This window comes from Thermobia domestica, chromosome 4, assembly GCF_964235325.1.
Source record: "Thermobia domestica chromosome 4, izTheDome1.hap1.1, whole genome shotgun sequence".
NCBI classification, from domain to species: domain Eukaryota; kingdom Metazoa; phylum Arthropoda; class Insecta; order Zygentoma; family Lepismatidae; genus Thermobia; species Thermobia domestica.
Genome location: NC_137457.1, coordinates 8,278,763 through 8,305,614, shown reverse-complemented (window position 1 = coordinate 8,305,614; position 26,852 = coordinate 8,278,763). Strand labels below are relative to the sequence as shown.

General features: G+C 34.2%; 1 protein-coding gene across 1 annotated transcript in view; it reads right to left on the bottom strand.

The window, feature by feature from the left end:
* The window catches only part of LOC145683623 (uncharacterized), a gene marked incomplete at its 3' end in the record, with an annotated part of 551,164 nt that overhangs the window by 310,791 nt on the left and 213,521 nt on the right, over positions 1-26,852 (bottom strand). Inside the window, 1 exon segment of the mRNA XM_081754960.1 lies at positions 16,576-16,689. Coding sequence (XP_081611086.1) covers positions 16,576-16,689 — 114 coding nt within the window.

Here is a 26,852-nt window from a genome sequence, read left to right as displayed (position 1 = left end):
TATTTTTTGCCGGAAATAATAATACTACGCTACTTCATTTACACTATAACGCTACATGTCTAGAAGCAACCGGGGGGACTATTTCCCAAGGGGAACGCCTGTATCTCTGGTTCTCTCATGTCGTCTTAGGATCCCAGCCATAAATCTATGCAACAGAAGAGCCGAATTACAGGGCAGCTCACCTGTTTTGATAGTTATACAAGTTACCATGTTAGAAAGTAGTGATTTTCTGTATGTTCGATACGAGATATTTTAGTTTAAAATTAGATCAGGTGAATATCTATTAAGGTAAAAGCAGAACTAGATATATGGAAATTCCTGCATCCTAATATATCATAAATCTAAAATCTGTTATTGTAGAGAGGATAGGAGTTTCTCCAATATATCTTCTCTATCCAAGTTCCATAATTTATTGTTCGTTGATTTTTGTTTAGGGCTCACAGCAAGTAATTTAAATTAGTGTCTAGATCAATATTGTATCTCTGTGGAAAATAGAATATTCTCAACAGAATGGGAAGTACAATACCTAGAATATTTTGGAAAATAGCTGAATATATCCTTATATATTTCTAATTCTCCATTGTAGACTACACATGAGTGAAGGTCTCTACAAAATTCTATTGTGTATGGAATCGAACCAAGAATCTCTCACGTTAAAGATTATATTACTCCACGATTAGGAGGCTCTGTGACACATCATTCACTTTGCCATTATTGGCTTCAAATTTTCCATTGTTTTATAATCAGAGACCAGATCAAACTACTACTTGTCTTTTATCTCATCAATTGCTACTATTGTAGCCCTTCTAGCTGCTCTAGTATCTAGTATACCTACGTTTTATGCACAAGGCATCGAAATCAATTCCTGATTTGAGAACTGCTATCACACCAGTCATTACATTTCCACTTTAAATGGAAAAGTTCTTTGCCTCCTCGATTCTGAAGAACTATCTAAATAGGAATGAAGCAATTCGTCCAAGCCATTTACAGTATACACCAGTCAGTTTCAGCGTTTCATCACACATCATATATAAGCAAAATCAGCGTCTAAACGATTTCCTGCTATCAAATTACTATAAATGTTACGACAGAACTGAACCTGTGATGGTTACTGTAATGCTACTCTCGGAGAAGATGTAATGTAATGGAGGCAAATCATTATCAAGGAATTATCTCCACAGATTTCTGTCTGAGTTGATTTTGCTCCATTCCATGTAGACATTCCCGTCACTCTAGATTACAATTCATGTGTGCTTGTGAGACACTCATATGAAATTGTGCTTTAGTCATAACTTTGGTGTAATATTGCATTATATAACCAAGATCGATTTTCACCTACATATAGAGAAACGTTCCTGGGTGAAAATTGTTAGATTTGTGAGCAAGAAAAAAATATACTTTACTAGTTAACATAAAGTATGCGATCAAAAGTATCCGTACACCTCCAAAACATACGTTTTTCATATTAGGTGCATTGTGCTGGTACCTACTGCCAGGTACTCATTATCGGCGACCTCAGTAGTCATTAGACATCGTGAGAAAACAGAATAAGGCGCTGTGCGGAACTCACGAATTTTGAACGTGGTCAGGTGATTGGGTGTCACTTGTGGCAGAAGTCTGTACGCGAGATTTTCACATTCCTAAACATCCCTAGGTCCACTGTGTCTGATGTGATAGTGAACTGGAAACGGAATGGACCAAGTACAACACAACAGCGTACAGACCGTCCTCGTCTGTTAACTGACAGAGACCGCCGACAGTTGAAGAGGGTCGTAAAGTGTAATAGGCAGACATCTATCTAGACTATCACACAGGAATTCCAAACTGCAACAGGATTTACTCCAAGTATTATGATAGTTAGGCGTGAGGTGAGAAAACTTGGATTCCATGGTCGAGCGGCTGCTCATAAGCCACGCTTCACGCACGTTGATGCTATACGACAGCTCGCTTGGTGTAAGGAGCATAAACATTGGATGTTTGAAGAGTGGAAAAACGTTGTGTGGAGTGACGAATCACCGTTCACAATGAGGCGATCCGATGGCAGAATGTTGTTATGACGAATGCCCGGTGAACGTCATCTGTCAGCGTGTGTAGTGCCAACAGTAAAATTCGGAGGTGGTGGTGTTATGATGTGCTCGTGTTTTTCTTGGAGGGGACTTGCACCCCTTGGTGTTTGGATGGCACTCTCACAGCGCAAACCTACATAGATGTTTTAAGCACCTTCTTGCTTCCCACTGTTGAAGAGCAATTCGGGAATGGCGATTGCATCTTACGACAAGATCGAGCACCTGTTCGTACTGGGCGGCCTGTAGCGGAGTGGTTACACGGCCATAACATGCCTGAAATAGACTGGCCTGCACAGAGTTCTGACTTGAATTCTATAGTACACCTTTGATATATTTTGGAGCGCTGAATTCGTGCCACGTAGTGTTGTAAAAACGTTTTTTTTCTGTGAAGTTTCTTTTCAATAAAAAACATTGTTCTTTTTCATGTTTTTTTTCAAATGTCTGTTTTTTTTCTGGCAACTATTATATATTGGTTTATGTTGCAGATTATTGAAATAATCAACAGAACTTGAGTCGAAGCCCTCGTAACTTACAAATCGTTTGTTTCTTTGTGATTACGATCACGAGCAAAATTATGTGATTATTCCGTTCGGATCCAGGTCATTTTTGGCGTTTTCCTACATTTTCAGTTAGTGACTTAGTGATCAGAAACCATTCATTTGATAGACATGGTTAAGGCCTTGTTGTTTAGAAAATGGAAGTGGCTATTTTTTGGTGTAAGTTTCATTGCAGTGTTGCCAACGGTTGGGAAATTATTGAGGGAAATGTAGGGGTGAATATTTACAAAAATTCCCTAACCGAATTTACAAAATTTTTTGTAACTAGCACCACTGCTGCTATATGGGTTCCCCAAGTTACCTAAAAATATTTAGTGTATTGACAAGGTACAGTGAAATCCAGAAGTCGCTGGCTTCCATTCAAAGAGGGAAAGAGAAAAATCTCTGTCATCATACACATGAAATTTTGACACTTTCTACACCTCACAAGTAAAAATCAACAGCTATACCGGGGCTACAGCTTCTCTAATTATCCTATTGAAACTCTTAATGGTGCGTTCTGTAGGGCAAATAGGAAGCTTTGAGGTAGTGGTACGTTTATTTCAATGTATCCAGCAAGAGGGTAATAACAGAGGCGAAAAGGAAAATTTTCCGACTTTTTCACCTAACATCCGGAATTAATTGTTTTGGCTGGAAAATCTCCCATAAGACAGACGAAACCTATCTGAAAATAAACCTTGGTACTCCAAGAATAAATCCTGCAAGTATCATGGCGATTTTTAACAAACTAAACATGAAATCGTAAAAAATATCTCATTCTATCTCAGAAATTCACCCTTTTTTACCATTTCCAGAACATAGTTTATTATAAACCTCAACTGTACTTCTCCTAATTATCCAAGTGAAACTTTTTATGGTGCGTTGTGTAGGATAAAGACGAGGCTTTTAGACACTATTACGTTTGTTCGAGTGTAACCAACAAGAGGGAAATAATAGAAACAAAAAATGGATTTTTTTCCAAAATTTGCCTCTAAATTCTGGAAATAAAATTTTCTGTAGCTTTCAATACTGCTACCAGTGACACACAAACTATCTTAGAATAAGATTTCGTATACCTCTAATATATCCTACAAGTATTGTGACGATATCTAATAAAGTAAGCATGTCAAAAATATCTCTTCTACCTAAAAAAAATCATAGTTATCTTTCCAATTAGAAAACAAATTATCGTAAACCTAAACTGTACTTCCCCTAATTATACTATTGAAACATTCTGCAGTGTGTTGTGTAGGGCAAAGACGATACCTCCACATACTGGTATGTTTGTTCCGATGTAGCCAACAAGAGGGATATAATAGAGACAAAATAGATAATTTCCCAAAATTTCCCCCTAAATTCTGGAATTAAAATTGTCTGTAGCGGGCAACACTGCTAGCAGACAGACGAAAACTATCTTACATCAAACACTGGTAAAACACTAATATATCCTACAAGTATTATGGCGATATTTAAGGAACAAAGCTTCTAATTACCAAAAATATACAATATTACGGTAAAGAGAAAAGTAGGGGAAAACTAGAAAAATCAAGAGTTAGAACCTAAATACGATTTTTTCGTGCGCCCCCTAATTACACCATTTTACCAATCTGTACTTGCGTTTGTTAAGTAAGGACAAATGTTCGATTGGCGTAAGTTGACTTGCACTCGGATTTATATATAGGTACGGATTTATAAACAAAAATTTCGAATTTTTTGCCCAAATGTAGGGAAATTTTAATTTCCCTTATTGACAACACTGCGCGAAGCTCCGTCTAATTAATGCCAACAGTTAGGTATTCCTCCGAGGTATCTACCTGGCAAGTCTTAAGGAGGTCTTTCTAGAACGAAGGAAGTTACAGGAAAAAAAGAAGTAAACGAAATTCAAAATTAGAAAATTCTCGAATTTTTGACTGGGGTGAAATTTGAGAAGGAAATTCTACACCAGAAGAAAAATAAATTAATATGATAAACTATGGTATAACCATATTTTGCAAGAATAATATCCCGATATCTTAATTAGTGTCCACACAGGAGCGGATTAAAGAAGTGACACACCCGTGTGTGCCACTTTGTCCACCTGGGCCACCGAGTGTACATTTGATTACATTTTTTTACTGCTAACCCGTGTTGTTGTTGTAGTTATAGTCTCGACTAATAATAATATCGTTGTTGTAAACAATAACTTTATAAGGAAATTTTTCTCCCCTTTTTACATCTTAGTTCCAACATTGTTGGTGAGAAATGCAGGATATTTCAAAATGAATATCGGGGTTTTAAGTCTTCTAAATACTTATTACATTTTACGTACAATTATAAGCAATGCATCAAGTAAAAGAGCACGTTAAACAGTCTTTGCTACAAGTGTTCGATGTGAGATTCATTCGTCACACGGCACACACCTAGTCGATAGGCGAGCAAGTCCCATAAACTTTCCGCCATATGGCACAAACACATTCAATTTTGGGGAAGTCTCGTTTCAATTGTACCATTTCCTGATTATTTACTGACGGCCACATGCAAACATTATGAATGTTCACATTACCTCTTAGGTGAAATGTCGATTTATCACTGAAGACGACACGATCCAGAAAATCTTCATTGCTGTGCAGCAATATTTCACTTGCGAAATTGGCACGTAAACCGTAGTCTGTAGGTTTTAGACATGTAGCAACTGCAAACAATAAGGACGTAGTTGCAAGCGTCTGCTTAATATTCTTCACACAGACGGTTGCACTGTACATATTCAGTCTTTATTAAAACACAAAAAGCTTTCTGCTCTCTAGTCTCCATCTTTGCTGCTTGCTCTTTCTAACGCCAGACAGAAGAAACAATGCATGTACATGCGAGCGTACAAAACTGTTTGAGTTGCTCTTTCATTTGATATAATATTTATAATTGTAAGTTAATTGTAATAGATACTACAAAGTTTCAAAACCTTAATATTAATTTTGAAATACCCTCCATTACTTCAAATTGTGTCATCCTATATTCATGCCTTGTATATACATATCATCAGAGCCGGCCTAGGCAATTTGTCGCCCCGTGCAATGGCATAATTTGTCGCCTCCCCTTTTCTCCAGAAAAAAACAAATATATCTTGGTTCGCTTCGCTTAGCTTATATCTTGTTTTTTATATACTGTTAGGATTCTAGTCCTAGTTGTCTAGTTCTCCTCCCCCCACAGCCTTTTACGAAGGATTTTTTGAGCGAAAGATTTTTTTTAAAAAAAATAGACATATTAATTGGAGTAACGTAAGAACGTGGTAATCCAATGTTCTTTGTATTCTATTTAGGCTGGTAATTGGCGATTCTTTGATTGTTAAGTATAAATCATGCTTGAGCTGTCTTTGACAGCGGTAGCATTCCTTTACTCTCCAGGAAAGGTTAAATTTAAAAAAAAAAATGAAGAATGCGAAAAAAATAGTATACATTTTGTTAATTGTGAATATTTTAAATTGAGACCGAAAAATTAGTAATTTTTTTGGGAAAGTTCTATGAAGGTTTTGACTATATACAGGTTGATCATAAATATAGAAGCAAAAATTGCTTACTTGACTGAACACTAATTGTGAATACGAATTTTGAGAGAATTTCTTGTTCAATAAATCTAATGAATCAATTAGTGAATTTATAGGTGATTAAGCTAAATCTTATCTTGATTTAATTAGGAAGTACTTTGAATACTTGATCTAGAGTTTTGTTTCGAATTATTTTTTTCGGCCGAATTAATTTTGAATATTTATTGCGATAATTAAACGGAATTTTTCGTGACTATTGAATAAAATTGTGTTGTTACCTGAAATTGAACAATTTAGATTTTGAACTGTTATTCAGAATTGATCGACATTTGCGTAGCGAGAGAGAGCCTACTCTTTTCATTATTTTAATATTCTTATGTTTGATATTGATCCTTTGTATCTATGCATTAATCTGACGTATTAGTGCATATACACAACCACCACGTTGTTCAATAAAATTGTTAATGAAAAATTGAATTCTGGTGTTTATTTTAAAATAATATTATTTTTCCTGATTATTTGTTGTGGATAAAAGGAATATCGGATATTATTTCCAGCATGTCACGGAACACAGAGGAGGGTCCTATCAATGAAGTATCTTCTGCCAGGCTTTTCTGAACGAGTTCAAATCGACAGTTTTGTTATTATTATTATTATTTTAAACTCTCGATTTGGATTTGAATTGGGGAGGCTAGGCGGAGAGAGGCGTTACAGGCTATGTGTATTATCATGTACAAGTACATGGGGCGGATTACTTGCAATGTAGATTGCACTACCGTTCCCTGACATGTCTGTGTGCACTTCCATGTCAATGAGTAGATGCTGGTTTTGATTATCTCTGAACCGTTCAATGACTCTCATCATTGTGACTACCAGGTAATACAATGTTTTCTCTTTCCTATGATTTCCTAAAACATGATTCACATTGCCAAGGAAATGTTCACGTTGGTCACTGAAATGAGCAGGTGTCTTTTCAGTGGAACCTCATACTTCTTCTATTGTCAAGCATATTCTCATTCCATCAAATATTTTCATATTTCTTTAATTATCCGTCTCATTTGGCCTAAGAGGCAACACTGTGAATATTTATTTATTTGAAGCAAATCTGGGAGGAAAAGTTACCAACTCATAACGAGATACGGTGTATTTACCTTCTTAACACGACCTTTATCTCTTTCCGTTACATAACCAGTATTGTTGTTTTTGTGTGTCATCAACTCCCATACGTTCTTAGTAATCTCTTGTTTTCTACATGGGAGGGTGAAAACGGATATATATTAACACGGTGGTAGTATGCATCTTTATGGCAAGGGATCCCGCTTTAGATCCACAACCAAATGAAATTTTGATGAAGAAGATTTTATAAACTGTTCATTTTTCTTTAAGTTTTGCCGGGAGTTTTCCTATTTTCTCGCAAATCCTTATTGCATTAACTCTTCCAAAATAATTAATGTCTGCATCCTTTAGAACATATGTCATGATTCTGAATCATGAACCTGCAGACATAAAGATTTTGTTCGATTTGATTTTATGACTACATTCAGTCCGTGCTGTAAATATGCAACCATACACATCACACAAAATCCTTCTCCATCTAGATTCTGTTGAAAGTATCAGTTGTCTGTCAACAAATTTTGTTACTCGCTCTGCTGTCGTTCAATTGTGCCAAGAATCGGACACATTTTTTCTCACAATATTCGGGATCCCACATTTACTATAGGGAACTCTCTTATGACGCCACTTAACGATTCATAACGATGAACTTTCGTATACAGCGGATTACAAATTTGCGACAATAACATGCTACTTGGGCTCAGTGACTAATAGTATTGGACATATACGCAATTTCTCACGGTTTTCGACAGCATTATCTCCGAATTGATGCATTTCTTATTGGTAGTTCATAAGAACATTTTTCCTTATTTTAATGTAGGGAATCACGTGTCCAAGTTTGTTGATCTAGTTTATGAACACTCTGCACGCATTTATTTATTTATTTATTTATTTATTTTCTTCCGACAGTTACTGATCACTCAGCGTTAGCAAAAACAAGAAAAAGTGTAATACATTCGAAAAATCGTAAACTATACTATACTTTCAAGATTTAGTGACAGTGACTGAACATAATGAGATATTTGTTTTGGAACTCCAAGTTATCTAAGCACATTACACTGTCAGATTAGAATTATGACCAAAAGTTAGTGCTTTTACTGTGGTTTTAGTATCGCTGTATCAGATGGTTCAAAGCACAAATTTCGTGAAAGAACTTTACTTGGAGTTGGTATCGTGGATAGTGGGAATGATTTTACTATTTAAATATATTTAAATTGTTAACAGTAACTTTAGCTGGATCATAGTTTTTAACTAAAATTCCAGTCAAAAGAAAATTTGCTACAAATCAATCAAAGCAGTATAGATATAAGAACATCCGGCTGTTAGAGGACAATCATCATAACTGCAAAACTCATTAAAATTCATTAGCTTAAAATGCAATAACTTTGGAATGAATATTTTTCTTAACTTCAATAATAGTGAATATACTTCCGCAGTCACTATTATTTAAAAACGTGAATTGCTCAAATCAAGAACTTTTCGTTTGGGTGCAAAATTCATTTACACTTTTAACCATAGCTTAAACCTTAGGGTACCAAGACTGGGTCACTTTGACTCAGATGAACATTTATAAAGAAATGCTATAGTTTCAAAAGGCCCTAGTTGGTTAATATTCCAGGTATTCCCCCATTAACAACCATTTTTACTTTTAGAGACCATTTCAGTAGACTTCATATATAAAATAAATATACAATACCCAAAAATATGGCAATTTGACCCAGCTTTGGTACTACGCGGCATAGCACACAAAATAACATATTTTATAATAATAATAATAATAATAATAATAATAATAATAATAATAATTTGCTGATTGAAACGTTATTGTTTCTTTTACCTGCAACAATCACTTCCCCATTCTGCCGAACTTTGGTTGGAGTGAAAGTAGTAGAAAGTTTTATTTTACCAAACTTTTTCCCACCCTTTTCCTCTCCAAACTTACCGCTATACATTCCTTTCTCAGCAACTGATACAATAGTTTTCGGTTCCCTACAATATCTGTTTTTTTTTAGGCAGCCACGTGATCCTTCACCCCGCAAAAGTGTGCAATCTGCCATAAGTTTTTATGCAAAGCACACTGCACCAGAGAACCGCTCTGAAAGGACTGTCAGGTGTAATCAAAACACTATGTGTGAAAGGAATCACTCCTAACAAACACACCGTATTTCTATGTATAAATTTTTAATGTTACAGTATTATGACATTAGTATTGTACACTAATTTCGGTATTGTTTGAAAGTGTCACGAACCGCCACTGACAGTGGATACAGCGTATAAAATTTACTGTAATATAAAAGACGATCAGATACATTGCCCTTATGAAAATTTTAACTCCCTGAGTCAAACTTGATTAAAAAAACACGCCGGGGTCAAAATCACTCAGGCTTAGTACTTAACGTAACATTTTAAGCTTGGTACTCTAAGGGTTAATTAGTCAATAGTGTATTGATTTCGAGAATAAGAAGCTTTGAGTACTAAGTTAACTATTTGGGAAGAAATATACAGCAAAAAGATGACAAAAGACGAATTGTATGTATCAGTTGTATACCCCTTTCTCCAATATAATTTGTAAACTGGGTAGAATATGTAGGGCCTATGATATATCGATCATACACTAACGTTCAACTCAAACGTCAAAGCAGTACAAGTTTTAAAAAACGCCGAACCCGAAAGTGACATTTGTCTATATTGTACCATATAAAAAACTTTCCCTTATGAATTCTTTTTCAATCATCTATACTTTAAAATGTTAAATTATAATCATTACTCCAACTTCCTCCTCCTTTATTCCCCTTAGAACCACCAAAACCACCACCCCAACCAGTGCTGCCTGAGTTACTTCCCTAAAATATAAGATATTAATACCTGAAATCAGAAAGAACCTTTGGATTAAACATGAAATCTTCTATACAGTATTAATAATACTACACAATAACACTACCGTTGACCAATACTCCTATAACATTGTAGATATAAAGGACAGTAATTAAGGGAAAATAATATATCCAGCTAGCATTGGAACACTTGCTGTCAGCTCTAAATTTCAACACTTTATTAAATACTTGTGCAAAAGAGTAACGATACCTAGCTGAGTCATTTTTTTTATTTTAGGGAGATGTAATATTTTGATGTGCAAGGGTTATAGCTTCGCAAATATCGCTATTTTAAACAATGTTACGGAGTCGTCATCAAGGAAGAATATTATTCTTTACAAGAACATTTTTCAGTGAAAGAGATTTAAAAGTGTATATAATCTTTACACGAACTTATTAACTTTCAAATAGATATTCATCCAATAATAAATAGATGGTTCGCGTTGACTAAAATCTGCCAAAAGACGTTCATATTTTACCAGAAAAAACTGAAGCTGCTGAGGTTTATTATAAATTCACGGCACAACTATAGTGTCATACTCAATGTGATTGAACCTCTCTGTATCATTGCACTATTTGCTGTTCTCATTAGAGTTCACAAAAAATTGAACATTTTCTAAGGGTGATTTACTGTGCTACTAGAATACGGCGAACTTCGATTAAGAAATCCAAGGTCGCAATAATTTATAATATAAACGCATCTGCTTTAAGAGAAAATATGGTAAAAATATACAAACGTTCAAGCATTGCTAGGGCATAGATTCGCCAGAACATACGTGATTAATGTAAAGTTTTACTTAGAGCTTTGTCCAAGTGAGGCTATGCTTAAACTTTTGTCGCATACAGTGCTTGTAAACCTTTACTGTAATATGAAGTTATAACGTATTTTTTGGTAATAAGCAACATTGATATTATTTTATTTTTGTTCTTAGTCATATTGATATTTTGTTTCTAGAAGGCGTAAGAAACATAAGATCTTTCGATAACGCTATTTTCTGATGACATACAGAGTTGTAACTGCCGTTTCCATAAACATTTTCTATGGGGTGTTATGAATATCTTCAGTCTCTTAGGTAGATCAATATTATCAATATTTACCTGATGTCAGTATACATTTTAGCATGTCAATTAATTTGTAGTGCAACATCTTCAAATTTAATTTGAACTAATTGACAATTGTGTACTATTTTGTACCTTTTTGTACGGGCCGCGGTGGCTCAGTGGTAGAGCGTTCACCTCTGGTGCTAGGGGTCCCGGGTTCGATCCCAGCCCCCGCCAAGTGAACTTTGTGGTGGACAAACAACGTGGGCGTGGGTTTTCTCGCGGTTCTCCCGTTTCCTCCCACTTTCTTCATTCCACCATTTCATTCATTACTCATCATCACCGTCTCCTTTAGCCTAACCGGCATAACCGTGGGACGTAAAACTCAAAGATTTCATTTCATTTCATTTTTGTACCTTTTTGTGCTGCCACAAAGCACCTTGTGCTACGCAGTTCAACGTTGTGATTAAGAAAATGAATGAAATCAGTGTTCACTATAATTGTTTGAGTGTTTTTCACGTATTACTTCCTTTGCTAAAAGAATTACACGTTGTTTGTCTAAATAAAAGTTCAGAAGCAAAGGAGAATCTACAAGGAATAGATAAATTTAAGTTATTCATCTCAACGGAGCATTGTGGGAAACCGAATTTTATTTGGATATATTAAATATTAAAAACCTCAATGTTTGATTAAAATACCTGGAATGAAAAGTAAGAAGTAAGATGAATCTGTTCCCATGTAATCAATGATTCTTATAAGCTCTTGCAGAATTAGTGGATATTGGATCTTATTGACTAAACGTTACACTTATCTAGTATGATATTATTTTAAATGCCAGTGTTTCGGACACAGGTAAAAATTTAATCCAATGGGTTCTATTTCTGCTAATTGTAGTTAAGGAAATGAAGCTTTCTACATTTAACTGCCGCTATCATATTAAATGTGACAATAACCATTCCAATTGGACAAGGGATCAACTAGCATTTTAACAGCAGATAAATGTCTGTCATCTAAAATATTTTAAATGGTAATAGGTACTGATTTGAAACGGCTTGTAAACAGTCCCGTTTGTACGCATGGTCATTAATACCAAGAAGTATTTCTCCACCCGAAAGATAATGGTTTCTACCGACATACTGTTTTAATGGAAAAGTAAATAAATTAGAAATCCCAATCCCTGCGAACTACCTACCACGAATTTATCGTTTTAAAATAAATCATTTATATGTAAATTTATACAACCAGAAAGCTTCAGCACTACTTAGCCTGACATTCTTTGTCATATCATAAGGTTTAAATGGTAGTCGGAGAAGTACATTTAAGGTATTATATATATATATATATATATATATATATATATATATATATATATATATATATATATATATATATATATATATATTGCACGAATAATTAAGTGTAGGTATTATTTTTAGAATCCTTTTTCATAACAACAGAAATTGGAACTTATTTGACGGGATTATTTTGTAAATAAAGAAAAAGATTATTTTTAAGACTTTTTAAATTTAACTAATGTAATTATAACACATTTTGATAGAATTACTAAAGACTAGGTTTTCTCTACCACAGGGCTTTGAATTCAGTTAAAATTTAGAAAGTTATAATAGTGTTTAACATAACTTACATTTGGTTTCACACTAACTTTTAAGGCTATTGTCAAAAGTAAAGATTTAATATTTAAAATTTGAGGGTAACTGATATCTACTTTACAACTTTTGCGTTCCTGAATTATGTAATGCAATTATCTTTTAAGTGTAATCGGTATCATTACTTTTCATCTAACGTACCATATTTCTTACCTTCGATTTTATCTCGATCAATATGATATCTTCTAATTCCACAGTTTTCTAAATATTCATGTTTAGCTTTTACTTTTTGACTATTTACAATTTCCTTTTCCTATCATTAAACTTGTTCTTTAACGTAAAGATTCAAAATAAGAAATAAAATACCGTGAAGAGAGCATAAAGTTGACTAGTGTAATGAGTCTGATAAAAAATAGCGTATTGAATTGTATAGATGTCGGGAAGATAGGCCGACTATAGCGCTGTTGTGGCAATCTACAGAACTACCTACAGTGTTCGACCTTGAACCCGAGACGTGTTGTTAGTGTGAGTGTTGATGTAAGACAAGAAAAGAAGGAAGTTGATAGAGAAGTAACAACATAGCTACAATATCGCTCATTTGATAAGCAACGTGTTTGTGGAAGCACCGATAGGGAAAACGAAAGTGAAAGAGCCTTAGGGAATCAGCTGTTTCAACTTTTAATACTTGCTTTGACAAGTTAACTTTAAATCCTGCTGCTAGTAGTCCTTCTACTAAAATAAATAATGTTCTGATATGTAATGGACAAAATGATGTCGAATTATTTTTGTATTTACTTCAGTTCATAGAATCGTAAAATTAAATATGTATCCTAGAGAGGCTGTTTTAATAGCTGCCTTAAGTATGACTACTGGGTATTGCGTGAGGAGTTGCAAACATTATATCAGCGAACACATGACTTGTTAGAAGGTTATACGGTGTTATTAAATAGGTTTATATCGCCATTGGGAAAGAGAGAAATTAAACCTCGTTACATAGAGCGATTAAAACGTAGAAACGAAAACACCATGACATATGTTACTGATGTTATAGACTGTTTTGAAGTGTATAATGCACAACATAATTGTGTATTAATATTTGATATTGTGATCAATGGTATAAATCCGCAGATAAAATTTGAATTATTTAAAAATAATATGCCGGTTAATTTAGAGCAGTTGTTAGATGAAGTACGTAAATATGATATTCATAAGCGGAATTAGATCATATGTCTATCTGCTCCTGTATAGCTTTAAGATCTTTTATTCCCAAAATATAGACTGGTTCCAAATTGTCCGTCAAAAACATTTTCACTTTGTAAACCTTAGTATGAGATCTCATAAACAAATAGACACACGAAACTAATGTAATCACTTTTATAATTCGTTGATACAAAAGAATAGTGTATCAGAAAAGGAAAGAATAACTTTATATATGTGTAGTGGGAATCATCGTTATGCTCAGTGTCATTATGAATTGTGCAGAAGAGGGGAATTTCAACGTAAACGCTGGGTTGATAGGCAACGTAATACGAATAGTATGACTGGTGCACAGGTTCAACTCCAGCCCGAAAATTGATCTAAACAAGTGCTCTTCAAGAAAAACAATGTAATGAAAATAAACATTACGAAATCATCTAATAGTAACAAGAAGGATATACTGATTGCTGTGTTTGTTCGTGCTTATTGTTTAGGAAAAAGTCTTTATGGGGTAATAGGTACTTGTAGTTCTGTGTCATTGGTTAGTAAACAAGAGTGAATAATAATAATAATAATAATAATAATAATAATAATAATAATAATAATAATAATAATAATAATAGTGAAAAAGTGCATCAAAACTTTAAAGAACCGTATAAGACCATTTAATAAACAGTTTACCGGTACAGGTTTGGACAAAAAGTGATTACATTAACTTCGTTTGTCTATTTGTTTATGAAATTCCGTACTAAGATTTACAAAGTGAAAATTTTTTTGGTGGACAATTCGGAACCAGTCTTTAATTTGGGAATAAAAGATCTTTAAAGCTATACAGGCTCAGATGGACATATGTTCTAATAAACTAACTTTGAATCAAAAAGGAGTGACAGTTCCTATAATGTATACTTTAAGTTCGCCTATTAGTGATAATATTAATGCTGCTGGTAGACCTTTATCTCTCAGTGATATGCTGAGGTCAGCTGACATTCGAGTACGGAGTTGGCAGCAAAGCGGTACCAGTACGACAAGCTGCAGTGTTGTCAATTCTACTGGGTTAGAAGATTCTCATGCTAGGCACAATCTTCGTGGGCAGGAGACAATCGGAAACTCTGAGGACATTTAATCTCAACGGCGAATATATATATATAAAATGCAAATGATATTTAATTTCTAAGCCTAATTTAGATTGTTTTCGTACCTTTAAAGAAAACACTTCAGGTTTAGTAATTATTAATCACTACATAATTAGAACCATAAAATACCTTCTGATTAATCACAGATGAAGAATTGTCCACGCTCTCGATTTTTATAAACTATTTTGCATAGGGGAATTGATACAAATCAGTACATTCATTAATTTCATGATATATCCAGGGTCGGATTTCCCAATAGGCCCGGTAGCCCCGGGCCTATGGGCGCAAGCTCCCAGGGGCGCACGGCCGAGAAAAAAATAAAAAAATATTTAGAAATAAAAATAGCCATAACTTAACATATTTTTTGAATTGATTAAAAAAATCAGGCTAATAAAGCGTTTTGATTTTAAAGTTCATTGGAACAAATAATTGTTGATAAAGTTAAACTATTTTTCAACATTATGCATCAACTTCGTTACAACATTAATCTCAAACACGGGAGAACTGGCTGTAATTTTTTAATAAAGGTTTTTAGGAAAGTAACTTTAACCAGACTAGGGTCGGGAAAAAATATTGGGCATAGGGGCGCCAAAATGCTAAATCCGGCCCTGGATATATCCCCATAAAATTCACTTTTTGTTAACCACCGAAATAATTAAGGTATGTGCTTTTCGAATACAGGAGTCATTCAAAATATTAATGTAATTTAGCTAATCTGTCAATGGAATTTAATATAATCACTGTGATTAAATCAGTAATCTCATAAAATGAAAATGACAAATTTCGTGACAGAAACTCACATATTTTCTTTGAGAACTCTTGTTATTTGAAGTGGTTCTAGTATTTATCTATACTTGATTATATACAATCTATTTAATTAGGTCATAGTTGTATAGTATTTCTGTGGTAAAAGACCATTGCAGTGAAGATATACCAGAGTGGCATGCTTATCAATAGCATGGAATTAGCAAAGCGCAATTCGTGAAACATAAAGCCCAAGAAATTCTGCATTGTTTAAAGCTCGGTAAATATGAATCTTGCCATGTCATATGGCGTTTACCTTACGGCATCTCTGATTATTTCCTTCAACGATGGAATAATGAAAACGGAGGAGTCTTTTATTAGAGTACAAAAACAATTTACTCTAAATCACTAATTCTACATCCAATGTGATATTGCTTTCTACAAAGGAAAAATTGAGAATTAAAAAATGTGAGAAATTTCTCACTTGGTGCGGTGGTCACGTGAGGAAAACAAATAGAATGTACAAGTTGGCTGTCCTGCCTGATTTGAATTGTACTGTAGGGTGTTAAGACGTTTCAGCATACATTATTCATACACAAAAAAGCTTCCAAATAATGCAAATTGTTTACAGTACTTAACAAAAATTATCAGCATACCTCTAGAATATAAAACATTTCCTTATGACATTTATTTTTAAAAAGCCAACTTACATATTTTAAATTTTAAAATTTTAAATTAAAAACTTTACCTTGACTCCAACCTCCTCCTCCTCCACCACCCCCTCCTCCTCCTCCTTTCCACTTAGAACTTCCGCCAAAGCCAGAGCCACCGCCCCAAGAACCACTGCTACCAAACTCACTTCCTAATAATAGAATATACGAGAATTTTGAATTAGTAACAATTACGTGAGATAGAATATGAGATCTTTTCTATCAATACGAATACCTAAGTGAGTTACTATTGATAATTAATGTTCTTGACTAATACCGCTGTGCAGTCGGCCCTTGTCAGTTCGAAAGCTCAGATAACGTGTTAACAAATCGTACACTAAGGGATTTCAGAACTGACAAGTTGCGCCCAGGATTTTGTAAATACTGAATTCGGAACAGCATAGAATATGTGATCAGACCTGGGTTGCATACAAATGAAACCGGACATATACAAAAGAGACAGACTGTGATGTCAAAAGGGGTTGAGATGGGTGAGAAGGAAATAGCGATTGAGATCGGTTAATCTACTAGTACTTACTTGTAGACCTCGGTGTTTCTTCCTCAATAAATCCTTTCAATGGGTCGGTGTTCATCCATTAGACTCTTTGGTCTTTTAAGCGTCGTAGTAACCGGGAGTTAAAGGGCAACGAAGTCCAAACAGGAAAACCAATATTACGACGACGATTAATTCAATTAAATTCGAGATTGCTTGTAATGAGCAACTCATTGTAGTCAATAGCTATGTAACGCTAGCTAAGACAAATGCACTCTAAGCTAGAGCGAGGTATGACTTTTGATAAGTTCGAAATTATAGTTCGCGCTCTTAGATTTTGCCTCGTCTGAAATCCAAAACCAACTACCTCTTCCAAAACTCTCCCAACGGTTTTGTTCAATGTTCTGTCCGGGTTAATATCCTAGATCATTAACTGTTTCTTCTGTCTCGTTAAAAAGTGTATACTCATAGATTAACCAATGGCGAGGTGATGATAGGAATGCTGAAGAGAAAATAATCTGTTGTTTCTATTAGTTAAGAAATTGCATGTGTAGGAAAGAAATGACAGACAGCAAGAAAAGTTCCTTCTAGGAAAAGTAAATGAACTTAGAAAAAAATTGAAATGACTCAACATTAAACAAACGATTATGCTTTTCACTGAATTCACCAAAGTAGAAAATAAAACTCCTCATAATGTATCCAATTACATATATCTTCACACCACTATTATATTGTAAATATAAAGAGACAGTTATTCGTGGAAAAGGACATCCTGGTAACGAATATTTTTTTCAAAAATTGTTTTAAGCTCTAAATTGTATTACAGATTAAGTAAATAAGAGATAATACAGTAATGACTCCTTAAATATTATGTATATAAGCGGTACTACAATCTATCAGAATCGTATCTCTCAAAAATAAAACTTTAATACACAAGAAATTTAGCATCAGAGTTAGATATGTATTTTTGACAATATTGCATGAAGAGCATCAAAGTTGGAAATTATCTTTAACAAGTGATCTTTGAATTTGAAATGGGTACGATTCTTATAAACTTACGTTTTAATTTTAAGAGAAGCTTGTGTTTCAAAATTTGATTGACATGTACTAATATCTATCTTCGGATATGGATGCTTCTATACCGGAATAAATTAATGCTTTCGGTTGTGTGGAATTTCATTAAGCCACTTTAGTATCATGCTCAATGTGACTGTATATCTCCAGATCATTGCCTGATATGCCAGTTTCCACTGCGTCTGACATCTCTTACATGTTTATTGTTCAACTTTTGCTTGAAGTACCTTTAAAGAGCGGTTATTGTGTTGACAAATCATGTTTGCATCCTTTTAAGAGGCCCGAAAGTAGAATCATCCATATGAAAGGCGTCGCCACATTTGATAGTCATATTCTTCAACGAAACAAATAATAATGTTTGTAGTTTCCTTGAATTGGGGAACAATGAGATTAATGGATTATATTAGCAATAGAATTGCCTGATGCTGCTCTTTTAAAACTGGCGTCGCATATATTAATGTTATTTTAAATGTGTAAACTGTGGTATAAGTTAGATTTGATGATAGGCTACATCAATATTATTTTATTTTCATTTTTACTAAAGTTGAAGTTTCGTCTGTAGCGAACAAATAACCACAACACTATAGTAGTTAAAACAAAAAGGTCTGTAATAAATCGGGACAAAGCCCATTTAGACCTCCTTGGATGCCCGACAATAAGGAGTTAATTTGGTTTTGAACCTCAATAGCCTAAACACCTTGAAAAATGTGTCGATCATCACGAAAATTCGGCGAAATAAAATTTCGAAGATGAGATGGATTTCTCCCAGACAGAGGTGCCCGGGGCTACAACCATATCATCAGAAATTAGAAGAGAGGCTGCTCCACGAATTTCACCATCGGCAAGTTTATTCTCTACAATCTTCAAATGGAAATACTTCTGGTTTGATCGAGATATCTTGATCTTTGTTGAAGTCGAAGTTATGGTGTCATGACCATTTTACTAGATGCGAACTCGTTGCTGCACCCAAGAAGTCAGATTCTTAATATCATTAGATTGTTTCGGAGCACTTAAAGCAACAAATGGGATTAGATATAAGTTGATTCAATCTTTTATATTATTATAAATTGTTATTGATTTCAGACCTCTGCGAGTGCATCAGCCACCGTTTATGGAGCACTTTGTGGAAAACGTCTTAAAATATGTGCAGAGGACCTTACTGAGATTAATATCTTGCCCGGGTAAGAAATCGGCAAAACTTGTGTGCTGCTACTTCTATTAGTGTCGATAACATTTGCAGTTTTACTTTGAACCCAGGCATTATTGGTGATATTAGAGCAAACATTATTATCACCCTCAACCCGATGTTTCTTACTAATATGTATAGCTAAGCCTCTGGCGTTTATATAATACTTTCCGAAATGGGAACGGGGCAAATGGATTAGCAGTTGTAGAAGTACCAGATGGACAGTTACTATCGTTACCACTTGGCACTGAATCAATATTTGCAAAGTACTGAATATTATATTTAAGATTTCAATAAAATTATTTTTTCGTATTTAAGTCATTTTTTTAGAATTTCCTCAATTCTTATATATGATTGGTTTCGCTGAATCAAAATGTTATGTTTTCTCATCTAAGATTTAGAAAATTACTATAGAGTAGTTTTCCTTCTTTATGAAGCAAAAATATGTGAAACTTCCCAAATGTATATATTTAAATGTTCTTATTACAAAATGGTAGTGAAAATACAAATAAGGTACCTATGCATTTTTTTTCAGTCCATATTACTCAGAATGTGCATCCTTCTAATATCTTACAGGGTGTGCTAAGTGCAAATTTTAAGTATTGTATTCCAAATATTAAGAATATTACTATAGAGAAGGTTTACATATTTTCAAACTATACAACTATTATTTATAAGTCGTTACTGAAAGACTTGAATTAATAAAAACTTGTGACCTTAAACGATATTGATTTACTATAAATCATGCTATGCTCAATGATCAGAAATTGGATATTAGATTAATGTTACAAATTCTTCATTTCTTTCCTAAATCTGATGTTCTACTGGCAAGAATTTTAACTCTAAGAGGTGGCACAAATATAACGAACCGAAAATTCATTTTTCTTGGAACTTCACCAAAATAAACACGCTTTCTGTTACCAGTGAAAATATAAATAATGAGGTCTTTTTCAGTATTTAATTACATCAATGTAGTAAGTATAACTATGAGCCAGATGTCAGCGATATTATTGCATTACAACGTTTATACTCTACAACTTAACTTGTCTAAAGAAAGACTTAAGGCATCGTGTAAGTCCGAAACTGGGATTAATTTCGTGGGTTTAGATAGGATTTGAGTTAAAGGAATCAAAAAAAAATATTCATGTTTTAGAATCATGCAATGATTGGATACGTGATTACGTACTGGGATTCAACGTATCTATTCAAATGTTTAAATAATTAAATAATTGTCTAATGATGTTTCAAGAAAGGATTGCAATACTTTTATGTACCGATTTTGACTACGTAAGATTTAGACATCAAGCAGCACCTGATATCAATAATACTGCTACCAATAAATATTTGTCATCTGCCGTTTCCGGAGAGGACGAGAAACAGTAAAGTTGAGCGAAAATAACTTGGTAGAATCCTTGTGTTATAGTGGGGAAATAAAGACTAATTTATTGATATAATTAATATAGGATTAAGCTTAAAAATAAGATTGCTCTAATGCTTCATAGATATGAAATGGTGTAACTGGAATAACAGCAGGTGATTTTGTTTTCACGAGTGTCCACATATTTGTACATCTTGTAGCTGTTGGTACATCACATTTAGGTTTAGATTCAGATGAAAATAATATTGAGAGTAATTAGGAATCAGGTAAGTTGTTTATGAAGTTGTTTAGGTATTGGTCTTAAATTTGTAGACACGCCCGTCCTACTTCGACCTCGACTAGCTACAGGATCAAAGCAACGTATCAATTTATTTGATAACGTTAGATACATTATTAGCTACACAGATAATCTGAAAATGGATATATCCTTGACAAAAGAACATTCAAACATAAAAGGTTTAAAACTGAAACGTTTCCTCTTAATTTGTTGCAAGGATTTGTTTATGCACAGTTGTTAATATTGATATACATGATTCAACCCTTGAAGAAAAGACACATTGTATGATTAAAAAGTTGTAGCATTGCAAATAAGTCTTACACTAGATGATAGCCAGAAAAGAATTGATCAATCAAAACAGAGAATTCGTAATGTTCCGAAAAGTGTTGGAAACATTCTCACCAGTACATATTGTAAACATTGGAGAAATAAATGTACAATGGTATTTAAAGCGGATAGGTTAACTCTTTTATGCCTTGAAGAGAAAATAAATGAACTTACCATCCATATTTATATGATCAGATGAAGAACATAAATCATCTTGTTCCTCGCTCAATTAAAGTAATCAGTGGCCTTCACATGAAATAGCTATATTTTATATATTTATAGAAAGTATAGTGCGTGTAATAGCAGATTTGGAGTAAACTAATATGTGATTACAGTTAATGAATCACTTCTCCTATCCTTGTAGAGTTGAAGTAGTTTAAAGCGCTTAGTAATTAGCAACAGTTTCGTTGAAATATTTTCCTACAGAGCAAGAAACCACAAATAAAAGAATTAAAAGAAAATTTTCGCGGAACGTAGGAGATAAAGCTTCTACAATACTAAATTTTACTGTCCCCTGTTGACGAAGATTAGAAGTATCTAAAGAAGCAATCCGCAAATCATGTATATTAATATTGTATGAAAGCAATCATGCCAATTAAATGATCACTGAAATTATAATTCGTGTGGATAACGCAATGGAATGCGATACTGCATGAGATCAACATTGACCAATAAAGGGTTGACGTGGAATCCGACTATATGATCTCCTTCTGGATTCAAACGCTTGTCTCCCACGCCAAAGGTGAGTACGGTAACTGATTAGCCACCAGAGAACACTTTGAATATATTGAGTTGAAAGATGTGTGGACACAGAGGAACTTTTTAGAACTAGATTTAGCACAAAAGTTTTAAATGGATAGTTTTATATGGAAGAAAGTACATGCAAACAAACTCGCTCTACAAGTTCTCTGAAAACGGTTGTATTACAACTCTTTCCTATGTGTAGAAAAGTGGTCATATTCTGAAATAAGATTTAGCCAAGATGATACAGTGACATAACTGAAACCAGTATGATGTTCAAGTAATGATTCTTTCCTCAGACTCTTTCAAAATTTGTGGGTGCATTTCTCCTCAGAAAATCAGACTATATTAATTATACGCATTATACATTTTGGGACTGGAAGTTATTCCGTATTACCTAGGTACGAGAACAATTTCAGTGCAACCTCATCAGCAGACTTAATACAAACTCCAGAAGGGTTACTTCGAGCACTATATACTACTAAATTCAAGAAACTTGTGATAAAAAAGAAAAATTCAAATAATCTTGAAATTGCAAGTATGACTTGTACTGCTAGTATTACTTAAAGTAGTTGAAAAGAAAGTATTCCTTGAATAGTGAATACAAATGACGATATAATTGGAATATGAAATTACCTTCCGGTGAACGACAGATGAACAACTATTCAGGCTTCTGACTTTTATCAATATTTACCCGACTCCAATTGATCCAAGAACATATATAATTTCTTGAGAGCGAGGATCACTAACTTGGAAACAAAAACCTCTTTGATAATATAACCGAAATAATTATTAATATATTTAGGGGATACTTTGCTCGAATACAAAGTTCTCTCAAAACATTAATGTAATTAAGTTGATCTGCCATGTGATTGACTCTGAAATAAATCTCATAAAGTCACCATTTTAATGACAAAACGTTACATTCACGCCTTTTAGGATTCTTCCTAGTTCAAGTTGTTCCAGTATTTACCTATTTAATTGTAAATTTTCCATTTAGCTAGGTTATAATTCTATACTTTTTGAGTTGCAAAAGACCATTGTAATGGAGATATACCACAGTGGCATATTTATCCGTAGTGTGCGATTTGCATAATACTATTTGTGAAACATAATACCCAATAAAATTTGTAAAGTTTGAAGCTCAGTAAATGCCAGCTTTACCATCCGTCATATGTGTTTACCTCACGCCGTGTATTTAATTATTTCTAAAAACTAGGCAATAACAAAAAAAGGATTTTTTATTCGGGTACATAAACAATTTATACTATAAGTCACTAGTTCTCTATTCAAGACGATATTGTTTCCCAAAAAGGGAAATTAGAGAATTAAAATATGTGAGAAATTTGACACTTGCTACAGTGGTCACGTGAAGAGCGACAAATTGCATGTATCAGTTGTCCCTTCTTCCCAATTTCATTTGTACTGTAGAGTGTTAAGAAGTTTTATCAAACATTATTCATACCAAAACATGAAGCATTAAGATAATTTTATTGTTCAGAATATTTCACCCGAAATTATCAACATACATCCCAAGTGGAGATCTTTTGTAAACGCGGCATTGAATCTCCGAGTTCCACAAGCCATAGAGTTACATAGTTAGCAACAGAACTGGCATCATGCTGCTCTACTAGAACTGTTATAGCTATTATTATTGGTATTTTCCCTGTGTAAACTGCGGTATAACTTATTTTTGGTGATAAGAAAAATGAAATGAAATTTTTGAGTTTTACGTCCCACGCATATGCCGGTTAGGCTAAAGGAAACGGTGATTATGAAAAATGAATGAAATTGTGGAATCAAGAAAGTGGGGGAGAACGGGAAAACCCCGAGGAACCCCACGCACATGGTGTTTGTCCACCCAAAGTTCAGTTGGCGGGAGCAGGATTTGAACCCGCCACCCCATACACCAGAGGTGAACGCTCTACCAGTGAGCCACCGCGGCCCAACTTTGGTGATAAGCTATAGTTATATTGTTTTATAGTCGTTCTAGTCAATGTTCAAGTTTCATCTGAAATAACAAAACAACCATTGAACCTTTAAATAATGTAACATTTCGTTGACGTACAAAGTTCGATTCGTCTCATACATGAGCTTATGTACTAGACTAGTGAAAAATAATAGAAACGTGCTCGGAAAAATTGAAGAGATAATTTCTCCACAGAACCCCACCTATTTTGAATGTCTCAAATTGATGAATAATTTATAAATATTTTGTTTGTCACTCTGTATTTTGATGTTGTATGTTTAGATAAGGAAAGATCAGCCATTAGAGTTAGGTCCCTAATAAACTCTGAAGTAGTAGAAAGAAATCATAGATCAATGTGTGAGATATTTTGAATAAGTTTGGTCCAATTATTATATTATCTAATTCGAAATCTCTTAGGGATCAGGAAGAAGATATTTCTTAGGAATTAACACATCAAATACATTGATAAAAGATAAAAACGCCTATGTCCTCAAAAATGAGTTTTAAATATGACATAATATCTTTTCTCTGAATTTGTACAATTGTAATATGTCCGTTTTTCTGAATCCAAATGTTATGCTTTCTAACCTCAACATTTAGAAACTTGTTACACAGTGTTTTTCATCTTTATAAAGAAAAATCAAACTTTTCAATGGTTCACTTAGCATTAAGACTGGAAATGTAACTTTTCTCTAAACCTTCACAGAGAGGAAATGGTGTAACAGGAGGAACAAGATTTTCTTGATTTTGACGACTGTCAACACGTTTCTTCATTTAGTACCAGCTTGTCAGCCACATTTTGATTTAGATCAGATGATCGTACTATTGCAGGTAAGGAAGAATAATGTAAGAGGTTTAAGGTTTCAGGTCATTGAAATATTTTATTAATATATATAGAAGAAAAGAATCATTTAACATCTCCACCTTCGTTAACCTCGCACTAGGCTACAGGACTTAAGTTGCTTATATGTGGCCCCGTGTAACGTAGTAGCTAACGCTCTGGCGTTCGGTGAGAGCGGTATCGGCTTTGATTCCCCGTGGGGCACTCGATCGAAAAATTGTATAAAGATTTTTCAGACCAGCCATCCTGAATGAGGTTTCCTTGGATTTTTCTCATTCGTACCGATTACATTCTGGGGTGATACCTAACTTGGCTCTCAGGGTGCTTCCTTTCTTCCCCAATTTTTTCTTCCTTTCCTTTTTTCCCGCTAGTGTGCTCGACGAGGGACGTTATAACTCATACGTGAAGGACTAAATAATCACAAACGCCGAAAGCACAGAAATCCTAAATTCTACAAAGTAGATTACTGATTTATTACATAAAGTTGAGTTAGTTATCAGCTGTATGCACATTCTGAAAATGATATATCTTTGTGCAAGTGACATTAGAAAATGAGAACTAAAATCAATGTTTGCTATCGACCATCGAAGCAAGAAAAATTAATGCGCACATTTTATTAAATTCATAATTGACTTTTGGTGACAAACTTAGCAGTTGGAAACTATGATCGTACTCTTTCAGTACATGACATCTCCTCGACACCACAAACTGACTTTCCTTGTGAATGTGTGTGTGTGCAAAGCAACAGTTCTTTGTCTCGAATATATTGAAACTTCCGGTTGTGTAGTTTCCAGAACACTTCAGAAACTGCTAGATCATTTCGTATTTCCGGTGACTTCCTAAAGCTAGTGATGATTGGACAACTTTTCAATTAGTGACCAATCAGAAACTGCGTTACGTCTCAAGTATACTCTTCTCACGTGCTTTGTGTAACCAAGAAGTGCGCCAAGTAATCGGGACCTAGGATTTAAGAAGTGCAACACGTATCCCGATCCGAGGGACATTTTGTTTGTGAAAGTGGAAAATTAATAGAACATCGGTGTATAGTTGGTGAATATAATTAAATTTAACATGTACGAGTGACACCTAAAAACAATAGTTGCAGTATTAATCGAGAAAAACTCAAAAATAAGAAGTTTTACTGAGTCCAAACCCAGCGCATCAAGGAAGGCAACGAAAGCAGCATACCATCTCTAGGGAAGCGAAACTGTAAGTAACGTAAATTGATGCGGTAGGAGCAATTATCGAGTGATTCGAGCGAGCACTATCCAAAACTTGCCTGACACAGGAATATATTAACCGATTAGTGTTAAAGTGATCGTGTCTTTCGAATTGTGATTTATACGCCAAATACATTGTCTTCAACTAACAGTGAACGTCCAATTCAGAAAAAAAGAGAATAATAAAATAATAAATGAATGCGCATAATTAGCAGGCCACACCAGAGCGAGCTCGCATGCATATAATTATTTTGTGTATATGATTTCATATTTGTAAAGAGTGTTTAGCTAGATAGGAAATTTCATAAAGAAAAGTTTTTATTTAATATACGAACTTTAATGTTGTTGTGTGTTTAATACGAATAATAAGAATGTTGTCTTACGATACTTATGTTTAATGCTCGTTGTTCATTTCAGTTCATGTGTACATTAATACCGAAATTTTCATGTAGTGACCAGTGTAAGTAAGACTATCAATTTTACCTTTTGTTAAATATGAATAGTTAATAACTAATTCCCGGCATTTCAATCTTTTTGCTTTCCTCATATTTTGTTGTTGTTGTTGTTAGTTTTAAATATTGACGCGAGAGCAGCTCGCGGAACGTACCCAGTCTCAATTGTGTGTGTGTAGTGAACTATCCCTCGCGACAAATTTCCATTAAGACGAGAAAAGTGAAATCAACATTTCTTTTTTTTTAATCTTTGTTCTTGGATAGTTCGGACGCGACCAAACACGTTGTTACCGGCCTTTCCACTTGAGTCGTTCCCAAGCTTAAGCGGAGGTCGGCAAAGCATGTATATGCTTCCGG